This window comes from Neolamprologus multifasciatus, chromosome 22 (genome assembly GCF_963576455.1).
Source record: "Neolamprologus multifasciatus chromosome 22, fNeoMul1.2, whole genome shotgun sequence".
Lineage (NCBI taxonomy): Eukaryota > Metazoa > Chordata > Actinopteri > Cichliformes > Cichlidae > Neolamprologus > Neolamprologus multifasciatus.
In genome coordinates, this window is record NC_140459.1 from 12750131 (window position 1) to 12768350 (window position 18220).

At 43.6% G+C, this 18220-nt stretch overlaps 1 protein-coding gene and 1 long non-coding RNA gene across 7 annotated transcripts in view; one reads left to right on the forward strand and one right to left on the reverse strand.

Annotated features, from left to right (window-relative positions):
* Positions 1 to 18220, forward strand: part of LOC146493076 (uncharacterized) — a 423488-nt gene that overhangs the window by 50596 nt on the left and 354672 nt on the right. The window lies entirely within an intron of this gene.
* LOC146493077 (RNA-binding motif, single-stranded-interacting protein 3-like) overlaps positions 1 to 18220 on the reverse strand; it is a 307462-nt gene that overhangs the window by 7108 nt on the left and 282134 nt on the right. For 3 of the 6 annotated variants that reach the window (XM_085148672.1, XM_085148676.1, XM_085148671.1), the window contains 3 exons: positions 11582 to 11692; positions 2389 to 2478; positions 546 to 706 (listed from right to left, as the gene is read on the reverse strand). In XM_085148672.1, coding sequence (XP_085004798.1) covers positions 546 to 706; positions 2389 to 2478; positions 11582 to 11692 — 362 coding nt within the window. The remainder of the gene's footprint in view (positions 1 to 545; positions 707 to 2388; positions 2479 to 11581; positions 11693 to 18220) is intronic. The other 3 variants (XM_085148677.1, XM_085148673.1, XM_085148674.1) reach the window with 2 other exon arrangements.

The window sequence follows — 18220 nt, forward strand, 5'->3', positions numbered from 1 at the left end:
AAATATCCAGTGAGCAGCAGTTCTCTGGGTGAAAGCGCCTTGTTGATGCCAGAGGCCAGAGTTGAACAGCCAGACTGCTCGGAGCTGATAGGAAGGCAACAGCAACTCAAATAACTGATTGTTAAAACCAAGGTATGCAAGAGGAGCATCTCTGAATGCGCAACATGTCGAACCTGCTACAGCGCCAGAAGACCTCACCAGGTGTTACACTTGTTAACTAACAACAGGAAACTGAGGCGACTGTTTGCACAGGCTGGCCAAAATCAGACAAGGGAAGATTGGAAAAATCTTTCCTGGTACAACAACAAGAAATAAGGGATCCATCATGTCTGTATCAGTGGCTCAGGCTGCTGGTGGTGTAATGGTGTGGGGGATCCTTATTGTTTGGAACTAATGAAGTGGCTGGTGTGTGTGTGTATATATATATATATTTATATATATATAAATATATATATAAATATATGATGCCATTTCAAAAGCTTGAATTTTAAAAATAAGATTATATATTAAGAAAAAAATTAATGAAGAGAGATTTTGATGCATACAAAAGGTTAGCAGAAACTGTCTCCTGCTGGACGTACTTGGACTGGTATGAGTAAGCAGGAACATGGTCAGTAGCACTGTCCACCTGGATCTGTTGCTGCTGGCCAGCCACGTCCTGTGATGAAGGAGCCACTGTCTGGGGTGAAGCGTCTGTCACAACTCCCTGGACACAGACACACACACATAGACACAGGTGGAAACATGTAAGCTTGGAAGAAGACAAGTATGCGGCTGTATCTAGTAAACTTCTCCTTCTGTCTACTCTGTGTTTACATTTGTGGTGTCGCATGCCTGTCTGTCTTGGAAAAGGGACAATTCTTCTGTTGCTTTTCTGCTGCTTATGAGGTTTGTCTTATTTGTTTTCTGTAAAAGGATTTTTTTGGTGCAGTTTCATCACAGAAATCAAGAGTCTAAGGATAGAGAATATCTTTCCCGCAGACGTAATACAGAGAATTTGATTTGACTTGACATAAAAGTATACCAAAGAGCACTTTTTTGTTTATTCACTTCTCAAACTGACAGACCCTATGGCAGCTCCATCCACTCTAAACACATAACTTCATTTAAAGTAAAGAGTTCATCCATCCGAAGAAGCCAATATACGTTGAGAAGAATTACACACGCTGTAGAAGTGCGGCCGACGTTTGTTTCGTGCACTACAACAAAAAATAAAAGGAGCATTTTTATTCTAAGAAGAGCAATACCGAGGAGGCTAAACAATAAAAAAGATGCACAGTCTGTGCATGAGATCATGCCATTAATGAAACATACTTTATATTTTTTGCAGAATTTTAAGTCTAAGGTAGAAACTTTTTTAAGGATGGCTACATACGATGAATTCATCACAACAGCCTCTTAGCCTTTCTACGTGTCGAGCAATACAGATAGCCACCATCACTGAGTCATCTCAATCACCTTTAACAAGCTCTCAAGGATACTGCGTCCTGTCCATACATCAGCCCTCCAGACACTGGCTGATACAGTGATATACACCCCGCTGCTGACGCTGGCACTGAGAGGACAATTGTGAGGATGAAATAGGCAAGAGGTGCCGTGGGCTACGCTACAACTACATCTCTTTCCTCCGCCTCGCTCCTTCATGACGAAGACTGCAACTTTCTGACGGGGGTGGGCGAGGAAGCGACTAATGGCTCTGTCAGTGAAAACTGTCATTGTCCGTTGCCGGTGGGCTAGCCAGAGCTCCGTGGCTGACGGATGTGTGCATGTTCCAGCTACCTACCAGCTTAAACCGGCTGTAGGGGAAGAGGTGGGGTGGAGAGAGAGAGAGACAGCACCACCGGCACTGTGTCTCACTTCAGCTCCTGTCATCTGATACACGACTGATAGTCCATCTGAGTACGACCGCACTGTCAGCCGCCAGACAGCTGGCCCGCTCTCCTTGCTGGCCTGCCTGCCTGCCTGCCTACCCACCCGCTCTCCACGTTCATCATTTCTCAGCCTGGACTGCCCGAACCTGCCAGGAGCTCAGACAGCCGCCGAGGAAGTGAGAAAGTCTACACTGCACTTCAAATGTCTTTCCCAAATACTATAAAACTTCTGACTCATCTTGCTTTGCTTGCAGTTTTTGATTCTTGTTATGTGCTGCTGGTACAAAGCCATTTGTTTAGAGAGAATAAAAGCAATTTGCACCATGCTTCAAATGTAATTTGTCAATTTAATGACTGTTTAAGTCTACTGACGTGGCGAGCAGGCTTAGAAATGGCGAAGGGAGTGCTTGTGGGTGGAAGTGAGTAGGCTGTTAGTACTAATGATGTCCTCCTATGCGTAAACGTCGACAGATTTTTAATACTTGACGAGTAGCGTGCGCATGCATGTGGGTCTTACTTCGACAGGGACAGCGTTTGGAGGCACAGGAGTGTACTGGGGAATGTAGGTCCCTTGCATAGGCGCCGCGGCGGCTGCAGCAGTCATGTACTGAAACAGAAACAAAAGACACACACGCATCAAAATCCTGTCATGTGGTAATTCTTACAACACACATCGGAACCACAAATTCCATTATAATATTAATCAATACATGCTTTTCACATAAAAAAGCCCTATGTCTATCATAATTCCCTGGAAGACTCATTCAGTGTAATTACTCCCATAACTATTAGGGTGGCAGATTGCTGTGCCCTCAGCATCCTTTGGGGGGCGCTAAAAGAATATGTGTATATATTGAGCAGAGCAGAGCAGATCAGAAGACTACATAAGGAGAAGGAGAAGGAGGAGAAAGAAGAGATGCCCTGCTGTCCCACCAAGACTTCAGAGGCAAGCAAATGCACTGGGCCACAGCTGAGAAGATAAAAAACACGACACCAAAAGGGATGAGGAGAGAGAGGGAGAGGAAAGAAAAAGCAGGTGGTCTGCTGCCTGTGGCCTATATTCTTTTAGTCATGCATGCCCTGGCTTTTAACAGGGTGCTAGCTTGCTCCAAGATGGCCATTTTACAGGCGTGACACAGGTTTCGTTACATGACAGCCAGGGGGGCTTTCACATGCAATATGAATGAAGACACGGCACTTTGTGCAAAGCCTTTTCTGTAACTTGCTGTGAATGCTTTGTGTGGTGGTGGTAATGGTGAACACACACACACACACACACACATCAGTGTGAGCCTGATTTACTAGTGTGCGTGCTTGTTTTTAATTAGCACATGCCTGTGCATAAAAGATGACTTATCACTATTTGTCTGTCCAACTGTGAATGTGCAAGTTCTCCTGTGTACAGCTGTGTGTGGGATACATACATGTGTGTGTGTCTCTGTGTTTGAGAAAGACAGACAAAGACAAAGAGTCTTGGAACGATAATGCTGCAGTACAGCGCCAATGGATGTGATCCCAGATAAAAGCCACCAGGCTGCCTCTCCCCCTGGCCTCATCTTCCTGCTGCTTTTCCGGACCAAGCGAAAAGGGAAGTACAATCGCTTTCTTTCTATTTTATTTTTCCCTTTGCCTCTTAGTCCCACCTGCAAGTGCTAAAAAGCGTGGCGGCAGAATGCAGTACGAGTCGGTAATGGAGGGGCTGCGCCGGGCTGCGAAGCCTTTCTTGGCCGTGGGCCCGGCGGTGCTGGTGAAGTGTCATTACCGGCAGCGTTGCTAATGGATCGGGTACGGCTCCACCGCTCACCGCTAATGAGAGCAGCTAAAGGCCATGGACATGGGTGATTAACTCCCCCACCGTTGCTACGCGCGGCCAGGAGGATGCCCTGGGATGGATGTTAGTGTGGCGTTCGTAGGCGAGCGTGGCTGTGTGGGTCTGGGCAGGGGAATTTAAGGTTATCACACCTTCAGAGCTGTCACACTCAGGATGGGGTGAGGTGGCATATCCAGACTTCCTGACACATTACCACATTACCTCTCCGTGTCGTCCCTTCTTTCCTCTCACCTTCCTGTCACTCTCTCTCTTTCTTGCTCGCTCTCTTTCAACCTGCTAGCGTCTAAAAAGGCCTATCAGATTGTTGAAGTGACCTTCTCCCCGTGGATCAAAACCATGCATACCAATTTTCCTCGGGACTTTAGGTCTTCGCCTCTCCACCCTATTAACTTATTCAGCCAACTCACCTGTGAGGGCTGCATGAAAGCAAATGAAGGAAAGTAGGAGATAATTAGCAATATCAAAATCTCCCTGTCATAGGGAGAATGTCCATTTGAAAGGTTATATTTCTCTGCAGGACTGCAAAAGGAATTTAAATTAGATTTAACAAGAAAATTTAATAAGATAAGATTTTTTTCTTTTACCATAACCATTAGTTAACCTATTTAATGTGGCAGGTTGAGCAAGGCATATTTCTCCAGTCGCTGCTGCGGCAAGTCAGGGGGATGTCAAGCGCGGCTACAGATAATCGAGTTGCTATAGTGATAAAGATGATTTTTGTCCAATTTCAACACTTTTAATACTTTGCTGTCCATAGTCAGGGGACAGGTTTGGGTAATATAAAGCATCCCTAATTGGCCATAAATGGTGTTTCACTCTCCAAGTCACACATATACGTCAATACACATGCACACACACACAGCAGCGCCAGAAGCAGATGGCGTGTGCGTATGTTTGATGAACAGGAGGCCTGAATAGCTCCTTAACGAGAGTGGTGTGAGTAGACTCCTTAAGTCTCTTCTCTACCATCACTCTCCATGACATACACCTATAACTACGGTATAAATTCAGACCGCAATGCAGCAACACCAGGATGAAAATCCATAGCATAGACACAGCCGCGCTGGTTCAGCGGTGGTTTGGGCCTCTGCACCACAATGATGTGTAAAGACACTTTAAGTTTGGTGGGTACGAGGATTTCTCAGCTTTGGTGGAATGTGGCACAGCACATTAGCATTTCCAAATGTTCACATAAATCTTCTGCCTGTTGGCCTGCCACTCAAGCTCCGCATCTATCCATCCTCTCTGCGTTGACGCTCTCTTTTTCAGTTGTATCTTCTGCAAGGTGAGGGATAATAGCGGGTCAAGGCTAGAACATCCAGCTACTCAGTGTATGTTATTAATGGCCATGCGGCGTGGGGGAAGGGCTCTGATGATTACTGATCTAAAAATCGCCGTGAAGTTCTATTGGAAATGCACATCAATTGTTGTGAATTACAGTGCTGTCCCACTTCACTGTGACAAGCTCTTCATATCCTCATCCCAAGGGTTTGTTAAGACTGCCTGCAGAGATTAATACCAGTAAAATCAGTCACTTTTATGGTAGAAAGCTTTGATACTTTTATTTACGGCTCACTCTCCCTCACCAGGATATTGTTTAAACTTTTTGACCACTGGTGCTATCAGTGTTTCCCACAGAATTACACTGCTTTGTAAGGACACGGGGGCATATACTCGTACATATATGCGCGCGAGTATGAAAGAAGAAGCTGTTGCCGTGGGTTCCGGTTGGAGTGGCCCTTCAGCTCACAGCAGGTATGAAGACTACCGTCGCCAGCTGCAGTTCAAAATGTGGAGCTGGAGTCTGTCCGACTGCAGATTCTTGCAGCTTATTGACATTGAGGACCACTCAACCTGCTTGCTTCCTGTGAGCCAGACTTTCTTGTTATTTAAAGTGGTTTTGAGAAACAGGCTTTCTGAAGGTCTTTCAAAGTTTTTCTTTGAACATTGGCTGCTTTTTCTCTCATTTTCAATCCAGTCTTTTTTTCAGAGAAGCATTTTCTTTATTTCTTAAGCCACTTGGCACTAACCTTTTAATCATTCAAGCATAAAAAGGCAGCTAACTCAACTCGTGAACCAGTGTTGTGTCTGCACATAGACAACTTTGCAAGAGAACCAGTTTGCTCCAATTTATTTAGTTGAATCTTTGAAAAATGTCCAATTAACATAGTTTGACAGCATAAAGTTGTATTTTTGCACCAAAAAGGTGATTCACAAAGAGCTATTGACGCAACATTTGGCGTCAATAGCCACCCCATTTGGCATTCTGTGTAGTGTTTCCTTAAAAACGTGAGGAAACTAGACAGGGAGGACAAAAGAAATGGTAGGCCTACAAACTATCTATAGCAGATGAACAGTATCTGAAGGCCAGGACACAGAGAGATGCATCTGGCCTCTCACTTGTCTGGAAAACAGGGAGAAAAGGCCAAGCTATGAACTGAACTGGACTGAAAATCAGTGAGTACAGGAAATATTTGGTTCAAATCGCTACCAATATGGTGGAGGTCAGGAGAGAAGTGCAACAGGTGAATCTTGTCAAAATTGATGGAATTATAAACATAGGAAAGTACCATTAGATATTGATCCACCATGCAGTGCCAATTTGAAAGAGTCTGATTGGCAGTGGCTTCATTTTTCATCATGATCATGAATGAATGATCAAGAAGGCTGGAAAACTATTCCCGAAGACTATTTAAAGGAATTAAAAGAAGGCTTGCCTAAGAGAGTTCAGACTGTGTTGAAGAATAAAGGTGATCATACCAAATACTGACTTCTTAAAATTGCACAAGCCCTGGTTTTGCCTCATATGACGTATTACTTTATATATTTCCATGTTTCATCAAATCGCAGCACCTATTTCCTATTTTCATAGCAAAATATAAAAGAAATGAGGGGAGGTCACTGATTCCCGATCCAGCCTTTAGATTTAGGATCAGACCAACATCAAACAACAAGCTCCAAAAATTTCAAGAGAATGTAAACCTGGACTAAGACAAAATAAAGATAGTTCAAGAGTGTTGCATTAAAAATAATCATCCCAGTCTTGCAAAGACCAAAGAGCTCGGTGGAGTGGGAATCAGCAGGGTGTCAACATGTGTTACAGTCCGAAGTCGAAGAGGAAGAAGAAAGTGCATGCTCGTCAACTTTACCCAAGCAGGGAAAGCTTACGAGCATGCACACGCACAGATGTATGTAGAAAAAACAAAAACACGAGGGAAACTGTCCAGATAATAAAGGAAAACACTTCATACAAATCTGTCTTCCTGTGACACAGATGCTGTCAATCACCGCTGTCACCATGACAACAGAGTTCTTCGTGCCATGACAGAAAGAGGATGGAGAACACTGAGGGAAGGTCACCTCCTGTCATGTCAAACAATATGTCGTTCACACAAACGCAGATGCTGACAGGCATGCAATCACACACACACAGACACAAATATCAAAAGGACGCACGCACATGTGCACATGCACGTGCACAGCGACTAACAGGGACACGAGGCATGACAGATAGACTCCTGTTAAGTGGTGAGACCTCGAAGACGGTAAATAAATCAGCAACAGAGCAATATGCACCAAACAAGGTAAAATAAATCAGCGTGAAGCATGGATGGCATGTTTATGTGTGCCATCCATAAACAGTGCGCCTGAGGTTCTTTAGCATTCTGTAATCAAGTCGTTCAAGTCAGACAGACACCAAGCTAAACTGGATGAGTTCAAAACAGAACATTTTCTGGTGAAGCAGCTAAATTCCAAAGCAGTGACCATTAGGAGGGAACGATCCATGCTAATTTGTTATGAGGCGAGGTTTTTCCTTGCCGCTCCTTTTTAAAGCCTCACCCTGCAAGCTGATCTGCGCTGCAAAATAACACGGCATTCTCGGAAAGCTACGGTCACCACACCAGTGTGACAGCTTGGGCGGACTGAGAACATTTGGTTCTTTTCTTGGAGAGAAAAAGGAAGCCACAGCCATACACAAACAGCCGCAGCGAGGCCTGGAACAGCCAAGAGTATTCTGAGGTGTGGCTCTACTTCAGCAGCCAGAAGCATGATAAGTTGTTGACTCTGGAGACGGTGCTTACTGCAGGTGCTCTTCTGCGGTGAAGGCTAAGTCACGTGACCAGTAGGGGCATTCAAAATAACCTCACCACTTCTGTGTGTACACTTGAGGAATGTGCTTGAAGAGTATGTGGTGTCAAGTCCAGTTAAATACATGAATAGTTACAGATCCTGGTTCCTAACCCCTTCTTTTTAACAGGCTTTCCCAATCATGAAAGGGATTTTGCATCTGGCGTAGGAAACGCGTCTCAATTCCCCAAGTTGATCAAGTGTGGCATGGCGTGCGCGTTAGTTCAGCCGTAGAGAGGTTAGGCTACACAGCACATCGCCTCAGGAAAGCTAAGTACGCATAAAGGGGAGAGGTAGAAAGGGTAAACCAGAAATGAAAAAAGCAGACAGAGAGCTTTAACCCACTTTCTCCTATAATACAACCCATCAAACATCAGAAGCCATCATCATAGATTAGCCTGTCTCTAATCCTGGCTGTTAGCACAGCTGGGGCAGATTAGGGAGGGGGCATTCCTGACAGAGCCAACATGGCGTCACAGTCGCTGACAGCTCACCTGGAAACACATGGATAACTGTACAATGCAGCACTGTTTCAATCATACACACCCAAACACACACACAGAGATCAAACGTAGTTCTGGAGCAAAGCTGTCTGCTTGCCCGCCTGCCCGCGGGCAGCAGGGTTAGGGCAGGAAGTCAGGCTTCAGAACCGTGTGACACCTCTAAGTCGACTTGATCCTGAAACAGGCGGGGAGTTCACGGTTTAGGGGCCAGCAACTGTAAGTGAGTGTGTGGAAAACTGATGGAGCGATAGATTTTCTGTGCGATTTAGAGAGAGAGGGGAGACAGAAAAGTGTGAGAAAGAAACAGAAATTAGGGGGTGAAAGTGAAAAAGGTGGAGAAGCGAGAGGCCTGTCACACTGTTAAGCTTCACAGGAAGTCTGTTTAATGTGGAAGATCAGGAAGGAAATACGCTCTCTCAATATGTGGCTGTGAACGCATGCTGTGTAAAACAAATGATATGGCAGCTCCGTGGCTGAGCACATGTGGCGACAGCCTAAGAAGGTTTGGCTTCTTTGAAAGGAAATGTAAAACCCATCTCTTACTCAGTGTTTCTAAACTAAACGAACAATGTTCTCTGAGATGAAAAGCCTCCAACTCGGTCATACCGACCTATAGCACACCTGACAATAACTTGAACATTTCTTTTTCATCTCTCAAGACTAGACGCAGATTTTTTCTAGATATTTTCCAACTGTATACTGGAATAGAGGAAACAAATAACAGACCACATATACAGTGGGGCAAAAAAGTATTTAGTCAGCCACCGATTGTGCAAGTTCCCCCACTTAAAATGATGACAGAGGTCAGTAATTTGCACCAGAGGTACACTTCAACTGTGAGAGACAGAATGTGAAAAAAACCCCCATGAATTTACATGGTAGGATTTGTAAAGAATTTATTCGTAAATCAGGGTGGAAAATAAGTATTTGGTCACCTCAAACAAGGAAAATCCCTGGCTCTCACAGACCTGTAACGTCTTCTGTAAGAAGCTTTTCTGTCCCCCACTCGTTACCTGTATGAATGGCACCTGTTTGACCTCATCATCTGTATAAAAGACACCTGTCCACAGCCTCAACCAGTCAGACTCCAAACTCCGCCATGGCCAAGACCAAAGAGCTTTCGAAGGACACCAGGAAAAGAATTGTAGACCTGCACCAGACTGGGAAGAGTGAATCTACAATAGGCAAGCAGCTTGGTGTGAAAAAATCAACTGTGGGAGCAATCATCAGAAAATGGAAGACATACAAGACCACTGATAATCTCCCTCGATCTGGGGCTCCACACAAGATCTCATCCCGTGGGGTCAAAATGATCATGAGAACGGTGAGCAAAGATCCCAGAACCACACGGGGGGACCTGGTGAATGACCTGCAGAGAGCTGGGACCAAAGTAACAAAGGTCACCATCAGTAACACACTACAACGGCAGGGAATCAAATCCCGCGGTGCCAGACGTGTTCCGCTGCTGAAGCCAGTGCATGTCCAGGCCCGTCTGAAGTTTGCCAGAGAGCACATGGATGATACAGCAGAGGATTGGGAGAATGTCATGTGGTCAGATGAAACCAAAGTAGAACTTTTTGGTATAAACTCAACTCGTCGTGTTTGGAGGAAGAAGAATACTGAGTTGCATCCCAAGAACACCATACCTACTGTGAAGCATGGGGGTGGAAACATCATGCTATGGGGCTGTTTTTCTGCCAAGGGGACAGGACGACTGATCCGTGTTAAGGACAGAATGAATGGGGCCAAGTATCGTGAGATTTTGAGCCAAAACCTCCTTCCATCAGTGAGAACTTTGAAGATGAAACGAGGCTGGGTCTTCCAACATGACAATGATCCAAAACACACCGCCCGAGCAACAAAGGAGTGGCTCCGTAAGAAGCATTTGAAAGTCCTGGAGTGGCCTAGCCAGTCTCCAGACCTCAACCCCATAGAAAATCTGTGGCGGGAGTTGAAAGTCCATGTTGCTCGGCGACAGCCCCAAAACATCACTGCTCTTGAGAAGATCTGCATGGAGGAATGGGCCAAAATACCAGCTACTGTGTGTGCAAACCTGGTAAAGACCTATAGTAAACGTTTGACCTCTGTTATTGCCAACAAAGGTTATGTTACAAAGTATTGAGTTGTATTTTTGTTATTGACCAAATACTTATTTTCCACCCTGATTTACGAATAAATTCTTTACAAATCCTACCATGTGAATTCATGGATTTTTTTTTTCACATTCTGTCTCTCACAGTTGAAGTGTACCTCTGGTGCAAATTACTGACCTCTGTCATCATTTTAAGTGGGGGAACTTGCACAATCGGTGGCTGACTAAATACTTTTTTGCCCCACTGTATTTAAAGTGCACCCTTCTATGAATTGATTTGATTTCATTTTGGAGCAGACTACATGTCATCTAACCTGCAGACACCCCGGGATACTCCACTAGAAACCGGAATGTATTGCTGGGGAAGGAAAGACACCTGGATTACACTGCTTACCCACCGTGACCAGACTTCGGATAAGCAGAGGAAAATTTGCTTGTGCTTGCTGTTACTGTCGAGTGTAGGTATTTCTTAGAGTTAAGTGACTTCCAGTAAACATGTAAAATATGCACTGAGGACGACACTCTGGCAAGCTATGAATGGAGCTTTCTAACACTAAGATGAAAACAAGTTTTAACCCAAACCATGATCTCTTATTTATTCTGTCTGAAAAGACCTGAAAATCAAACCAGACTCAGAGACTTGGAAGTCCTTTTGCCAGAGCTACAGATCACAGCTCGAAATTATTAAAATGAATGTTGAAATGTTATTATGTATTGTTGTTATGGTGCCTGGTAGCACAGCTTATGTAATACAGAGTACAAATTGTAAATCAGGCCGTTAGAATTTAGATGGTTGCTGGTTGTACTTTAAGGACTTGTGTGCACTGTTTTTTATGTTTTACATACATCTCTGTGTAAGTCGCCATAGTGTAGTCACAAGGGTTTTGTTATTGAAGAATAGCTGCTGCATGGCTGTACCTAGTGCAAAGCTAAACTAAATTCAACTAAACTTCATCATCCAGGAACCTTTTCAAAAATGTAATGCAAAACTAACTGAAACACTCCAAGCAACAAGTTGTCGCTAGTACAGCTAACATGTTGGAGCACTTCAAAATGTCCTTGTAGCCAGATTCTGTCACGATGATCACGGTAACTATGTGTGCTTGTGTGGGGTTATCTGTGTGTGGTTCGCTGTGAAACAGCGAATCCTACTCACACTTCCTGTAGTGCCCAGGGACAGATGGTTCATCTGCTGAGTGAGAGGGCCCATCATATTGGCAGGCTGCATGGACATAGTGTGGTCCATGGCTGGCGTGATCACTGCACCCTGAGGGAAGCAGGTAAAAACAAACAAACAAAAAAAACAAAAAAGGACAAGGTGAGAAGAATTAAGGAACAGAAGAAATGATGGAGCATTTTGGTTTAGTGCATGTCGCTCTCTGATTAACTATGCGGGCTTACATAAGCCTTAATGAACTTCCACAAGTAGTTGCTAGTCCTCATACTATCTAAATATAAATTATATAGTGCTTTAGACTAGGCGAAACAAAGTGAGATGAAGTACAACATAAAAGAATGTCAGCATGAGGACAGAAAGAAGAAATCTTGGGTTAGCGATTGAATCATCAAAAGCATGAAATGAATAGAAACAGAGGACGACAGGAGGGTTGTTGGGCACAAAAAGACGGACGGTGTCAATAATCAGCAACAGAACACAGGGACCAATACACACCACTGTCTTTAGTCTATCAAAGCCATCACTATCTGCTGCCGATGTATCAGCAGTATGATTTTTTTTTGGTTGCCGAGTGAAAATGCTTTCTCTCCGTCCCTCGCTCTCACTTGCTCGCTCTTGAGCCTGTCCTCACAGTATAATGCACAGCATGTTTTTCCCTAACGGGCGGATGAGAACACTAGAAGCTTCTTTTTCACGGTGCAGTGAAACATGAGGGAAAGTGATGAAACCATTGTTGCTCTTTCATCCCTTGTCATGATAGCTCCATTTCCTCAGCACTGAAGCCTTCGAAGGAATGCGTTCAAAAACAGCCCTTTTTCCTCTGCTCGGCTCTCTTCTCTTGTTGTGCGCTCGTAACACTGTAACGGTGCCTATGTGTGTTTGTGGGTAAGCCTGCAACACACTGTGTGTAACGAGTGTGAAGGAGGACAGTACTGTCTAACTTCAAAGTGTGTGTGTGTGAGTGTGTGTGAGCGTGCAATTTAAGTAGTGTATGCTTGGGAGTGTGTGCGCATGTGTGTACCCCACTGGCGACTCTGTGTGGGCCTTTTGGAGAACAAACTGTGCAGACACAGCCTGTCAGAATTGCTCTGCTTGTCTACTCCCTGCATTCCCAACACAGGCAGCTAAACTGCTCTTCCTTCCTCCCTCTCCTCTTCCATCTCTGCTACCTCTAGCTCAATATAGAAGCTTCACATGAAACTTTGTGGAGGTACAAAAACAAGAAAGAAACTGGATAACGAGTGGACACAAAAAGTAGGATTAGTTGTGACCTCTTCATGTCCTGGACTAGTGTTGTTGAAAACTGTAAGCCTAAATGAATAGCCGTGAGGTCAATTAGAGACATAAAGGAGAACGCCTTATAGGAAAGATCCACGAAACACATGGATGTATCAAGTTCTGAAACCTTGAAAATGGTTTTTTTGGATACAAATATTAAGGCAGGTGACTCAACAATGACAGTAATTACCAGTCACTAAATAAATGTAATGTTTGATAACAAATAAAGGCCCTGTGAGGAGTGAAGAACGTAATCAAACACAATCTTGTGAAAAATAAGGTTTTCACAGGACTACATGGTGAGTCCTGGGGTGTACTTAGTTGCTTTCAACTAAGTACACCCCAGGATTTAATAGCTTGTTTAACCGCCTTTAGCAGCAATAAGTTGAAGTAATTGTTTTCTGTATGACTTTATCAGTCACTCACATTGTTGGGGAGGAATTTTAGCCGTTCTTCTTTGCATCATTGCTTCAGTTCATTGAGGTTTTCGGGCTTTTGTTTATACACAGTTCACTCGCCGCAGCATTTTGATCAGGTTGAGGTCTGGGCTCTGACTGGACCATTGTGACACCTTGATTTTTTTTATTTTTCAGACATTCTGTTGCAGTTTTGCTGCTTTGTTTGGGGTCATTGTCCTATTTCATGACCCAGTTAGAGCAAAGCTGTCCAACAGGTGGCCTCACATTTGTCCACAGTATTCTAGAGTCACGTGGTCGACTCAGTGACAATAAGGTGGCGCAGGTCCTCTGGCTGATAAACAAGCCCGAATCATCAACCCTCTACCACTGTGCTTGTCTTTTGGAACGAGGTGTTTGTGCTGGCAGGCTGTTTGGTTTTTGCTCAACATGATGCTGCAGATTAAGGCCCAAATGTCTCCACATTGGTGTAATCTGTCCAAAGAACACTGATCCAGAAGTTGTGTGGGTTTTTTTTCAAATACAACTTTGCAAACCTAAGCTGTGCTGCCATGTTTGTTTTAGAGAGAAAAGGCTTTCTCCTGGAAACCCTTCCAAATAGGCCAAACTTGTTTAGTGTTTTTCCTAATTGTACTCTCATAAACTTTAAGATTTAACATGCTAATGGAGGCTTGTATCTCTGAGAAGTAGCTCTTGGCATTCTGCAGTTTCTCTGAGCATTGCGTGTCGAATTCGCTGAGATGTCCACTTCTGGGGATATTGCAACATTATGTTAACACACGCCTGAATGTTCCCGATCAGCAAACAACAAACTGCTTTTATAGAGGTGTTTACACTCGATGATGATCAATTAATCAAGTGCATTTGATCATCAACCTCTGCTATTTTCCCACTTACTGGAAGCAATAAGGATGTGCTTTCCTTTTCACATGACAGTAAGGTTGATATATCCGCCCGAACTTAAACTAAGATTAAATTCCCTCGTGGATATGCAGACGGGAGTCTTTGCACACCACGGGCAAGTAGTTGTACCTATTACACCCACATTCTAAGCTGCTGGGAGTGCACTTCAAGGACACATACATAGTTGGTGCCCTAGTAATAAAGTATTTCTTTTTGGACAAGTAATGTGTTGACACCAAATTTGAGGGCATGTAGACATCTACACTGAGCTTGGCATACTCGCTCTGTTGATGAAACGTCAGTCAGACCCAACAGACCCTTTGGAAGCTTGTGGAAATATAGCACTGCTATTAGAAGAAGAAAAAGAATACACCTTAAAGTTCAAACTTAATACTAATCTCAGTGGAAAAAATGGTTTCTGATAGGTTTTGTTTTTTATTGTGAACTTGATTGTGAAGTTTTTTGATGAAGGTATGTTTAAATAAAAAAAAAGACGAGAATATCAGCTCTATATATTTTTGACCACACTTAAAACTGCTAATCAACAAATGATTTTTACAAAAGTACAAGTATCTCGTAGTGTAACACTTATATATTATCAGATTCTTACTGATGTATCAACATGTATGCAGGCAGTATTTTCATGTTACAGGTGCTACTGACTAATGTAACCACTTTACATGCTGCTGAGTACTTTACTGTATAATCATACTTAGTGTCCTAAAAATTGACCCTATATTTTGTATATAAGCTGAACTGACAAATTATAGCAGCAATATTAATGCAGTCAAAAGCACACAGGCTTTCCCTGTGAAATGTGAGGACTTATAAAGGAGCGCCAAATGAAAATACCCAGTACTATTCTGCCACTGGCTGTGACAGATGAATAAATAAAGGGAAAGGGGAAATGAGGAAAGAGAGACAGAAAGACACTGTGAGGACAGGAGAGAGATGATTAAGCAAAGATGGAGGTCACGGGTAAGACGGAAGCGAAGAGAGATAGATGAGGGAAGTGAAGCCAGAGACTTGGAGAGAAAAAGTGGAATTTTGGAACGAGAGAGAGAGAGAGAGAAGTCAAAGACCGAGAATGAAAAAGAAGACAGATGAGTAAGGCGGAAGAAAAAAAAAGAGAGAGGAGAAGTGAGAAGGAAGCAGCAGGGGCTGTGGGCTACCTGTTACCGATTCAGCCTCTGACAATGCCTTTATAATGGGAAAGGGAGAGCAACGGAAAGGCTTAATTCACAGATGTGTCAGGGAGAGTTAAGCCGATTTGTGATTTCGATTTTCTGTGTTTGTGAGACTGAGTGTCTGTGAGAGAGAGGGTTTAAAGTGTGTGCGTGTGTGTCTGTGTGCAAAAGCGTCTGTCTGGTTGTGCGTCTGTCCATTGATGGGCTAGAGAGGAAAGAAAATGAGAAAGAGATTGACACAAAGAGACAATATATGTTTTTGATTTGTCCTCTGCGTGTAAGAGAGAATAAGATAATGCCTGCTGCAGACGTATCTGTTACAAATGTATGAGACGATGTTTACAGAGCTCCGCAATGTATGCACATGTATTCCTGTTTGTGCATGCGTCTATGTGCGTGCGTGTGGAAAAGCCAGTCCTGCTTAAGGTGGTATTGATTCTGCTTTAGACCGGAGATGAGATGATAACCACTCGTTGCCTGTAAAATACATTGATATACGCTCAACGGCTTGACACAATGTACAGTAAATAAGAAATCTTGTAAAACTTCTTACGACCAGCAGTGTTTTCTTTTAATGACTATCGCATTACAAGCACTTGCTTATGAAACACTGGTTGGTATCAGCTGATATTCATTACCTTGACTTTACATCTGCTGATCAGCAACGCCAATTGTAAAAAAGGTGAGGCAACTACATAAATGTCACACAAATAGTGACTGTTTTTACTGCCTGGTCCATTACTGCTGAAGGATCTCCACCACATGCAGCAGGCTATTAAGATAATTTACATTCAGGTCCAGACCTCCATACACTCAAGATGCAGTCAGCTAAGCAGTATGCTCAGGCTGCTGGTATCAGACTGAAAGCAGTATCTCCTTTTTACTAAACATGTCCTTCTGGGGGACGCCCAGAATTTCATCCAGTTTTGTAAACACTAAAAGTGTGCTTTCTGGGACTGGGATTTCTGTCTTAGGCAGGCACAGAAGGACAACTGCCTTCAAAATGAACATAGTGTAATATTTTAGAGCGAAAAAAGAAAATAAAATGAGAAAAATGTCACGGACTTCCTGTAAAGATAAGCATTACAGTGTCTGATTCTGCTGACATGAAAACTGATCAGTATCAGCCGAAAAAAACCTGATCACAGCACCCCCACATCTAGCTATTTTTGCTAATCTCTCACTGCTTCAGGTTATAATTTCCCACATTATTGCATATCTACCCTGCTGCTTCAAGCCGGTGTTGATACATGTAACTACCTTGGGGCAATACCTTCACTCGGAAAACAGCTTGAGGCCACATGAGAGGTTCACATTCTTTTCCTCACCTTGCAGGTCCCCATGTTTCACTATTTGCAAGAAGATCACTGTGTAGTGTTTTACTGCCAGCCTGGTAAGAAGAGACCATGCCTATATGCTTTGTGTTGGGGGAAGATGTTGATTAAAGTCTGGGAATGAGAAGACAGAAGACTGGCACATTAAAAGCCTCAAGAACGCCAATGGGCCGAGGCTGTATTTCTGAGTCTTTGGCTAAAACAAAGCTTCATTTGTCTCGGGCCTATGAAAGACGACCTGCATTTGACTCAGTGCATTCCTCGCTGTATTTGACAGTTGCTTTCTCCATGTGAGGCACTGTGGTTTGGACACTGATGCTCGTTTGTACTAGTTAGCGTGTTTTGTGTCAGTGGAAATGAGACATGCACACTCCATGCTTCAGGGTCTTAAGTCTGCAAAGTATGTACTGTGACTATCCAGCTTCATGACTCCAAAGAGCTTCATCTTGGTCCCCTAACAAGGCTATATAGGGATGAGCTTTTTGTCCCCATGAGGAAGACAAGTCCCCATAATGTCACAGTGTAAACAAGCAGCATGACAAACCAGCAACATGACAAATACCCTCCCTAATGCAATCATGCTCACACACACACACAGCACATCTGCAGATGGCTGAGTGGTAACGGCACCCAACTGCACCAGGCTCACCCACTTGAAGGCTAAACTATTGGTAATGACTGTCTCTCTACAAAAACTACAGAAAAAACAACACAAAACAAAAACGTGTGAAGTAATATGAACGTGTCTTCTAAAGGTGTCCGTGTGCTCCTATTTACCCTGTTCTGCGGTTGTGCTGTATGTCACCTACTTCAACTGTGACCATGTTTTCCAGATGTCCTCGGGCACCTTTGTATTCGGGTAAGCACAGAAAAGGGAGCCACCATTTCAGGTGCTTCAAACTAATCTTCAGTGGGAATCCCTCCTTAGGGCTAACAGACTACCAGGGTTTCTCAACTATTACCAACAGAGTCTGTCTAAAGGACCAAATGTGCTATAGACTGATCTAGGACAGTGAACTGCTTACTTTACCCAAGTGGGGCAGCAACTAGTAGCGCAGACCAAAAGATAGCAATGAACGAGCCTCCCAAGCTGACAGTGATGTGTGTAGCGGCTTAACTCGGTCTTTGTGATCACAGGGATACTTGAAATCTGATTTTGTAATGGTTTTTGGAAATCTTAATTGCAAACACAGGAAAGCCCTGCAGGGAAGACAGAAAACTGGTACTAAGAAACTGAAGCAGCCGAGGGGTTGCAAAAAATGTATGTTAACAGATTAACATGTGGAGCATGATGCAGATGAAAGATTCCTCACCTCTGGTTATGTGGCAATGAGGATTATCTACTTTGTATAAATTTGTCCTATGCAATGAAAAGGCAATAAGAGCGATGATGAATCTGCTTTCCCTCGTCTATTTACGCATCAGCTTGTCTATCAGCTAGAATACTACATATTCAATTTACAATAGGTGGCAGATGAGGTGCACAGGTTAAAGTTGCAG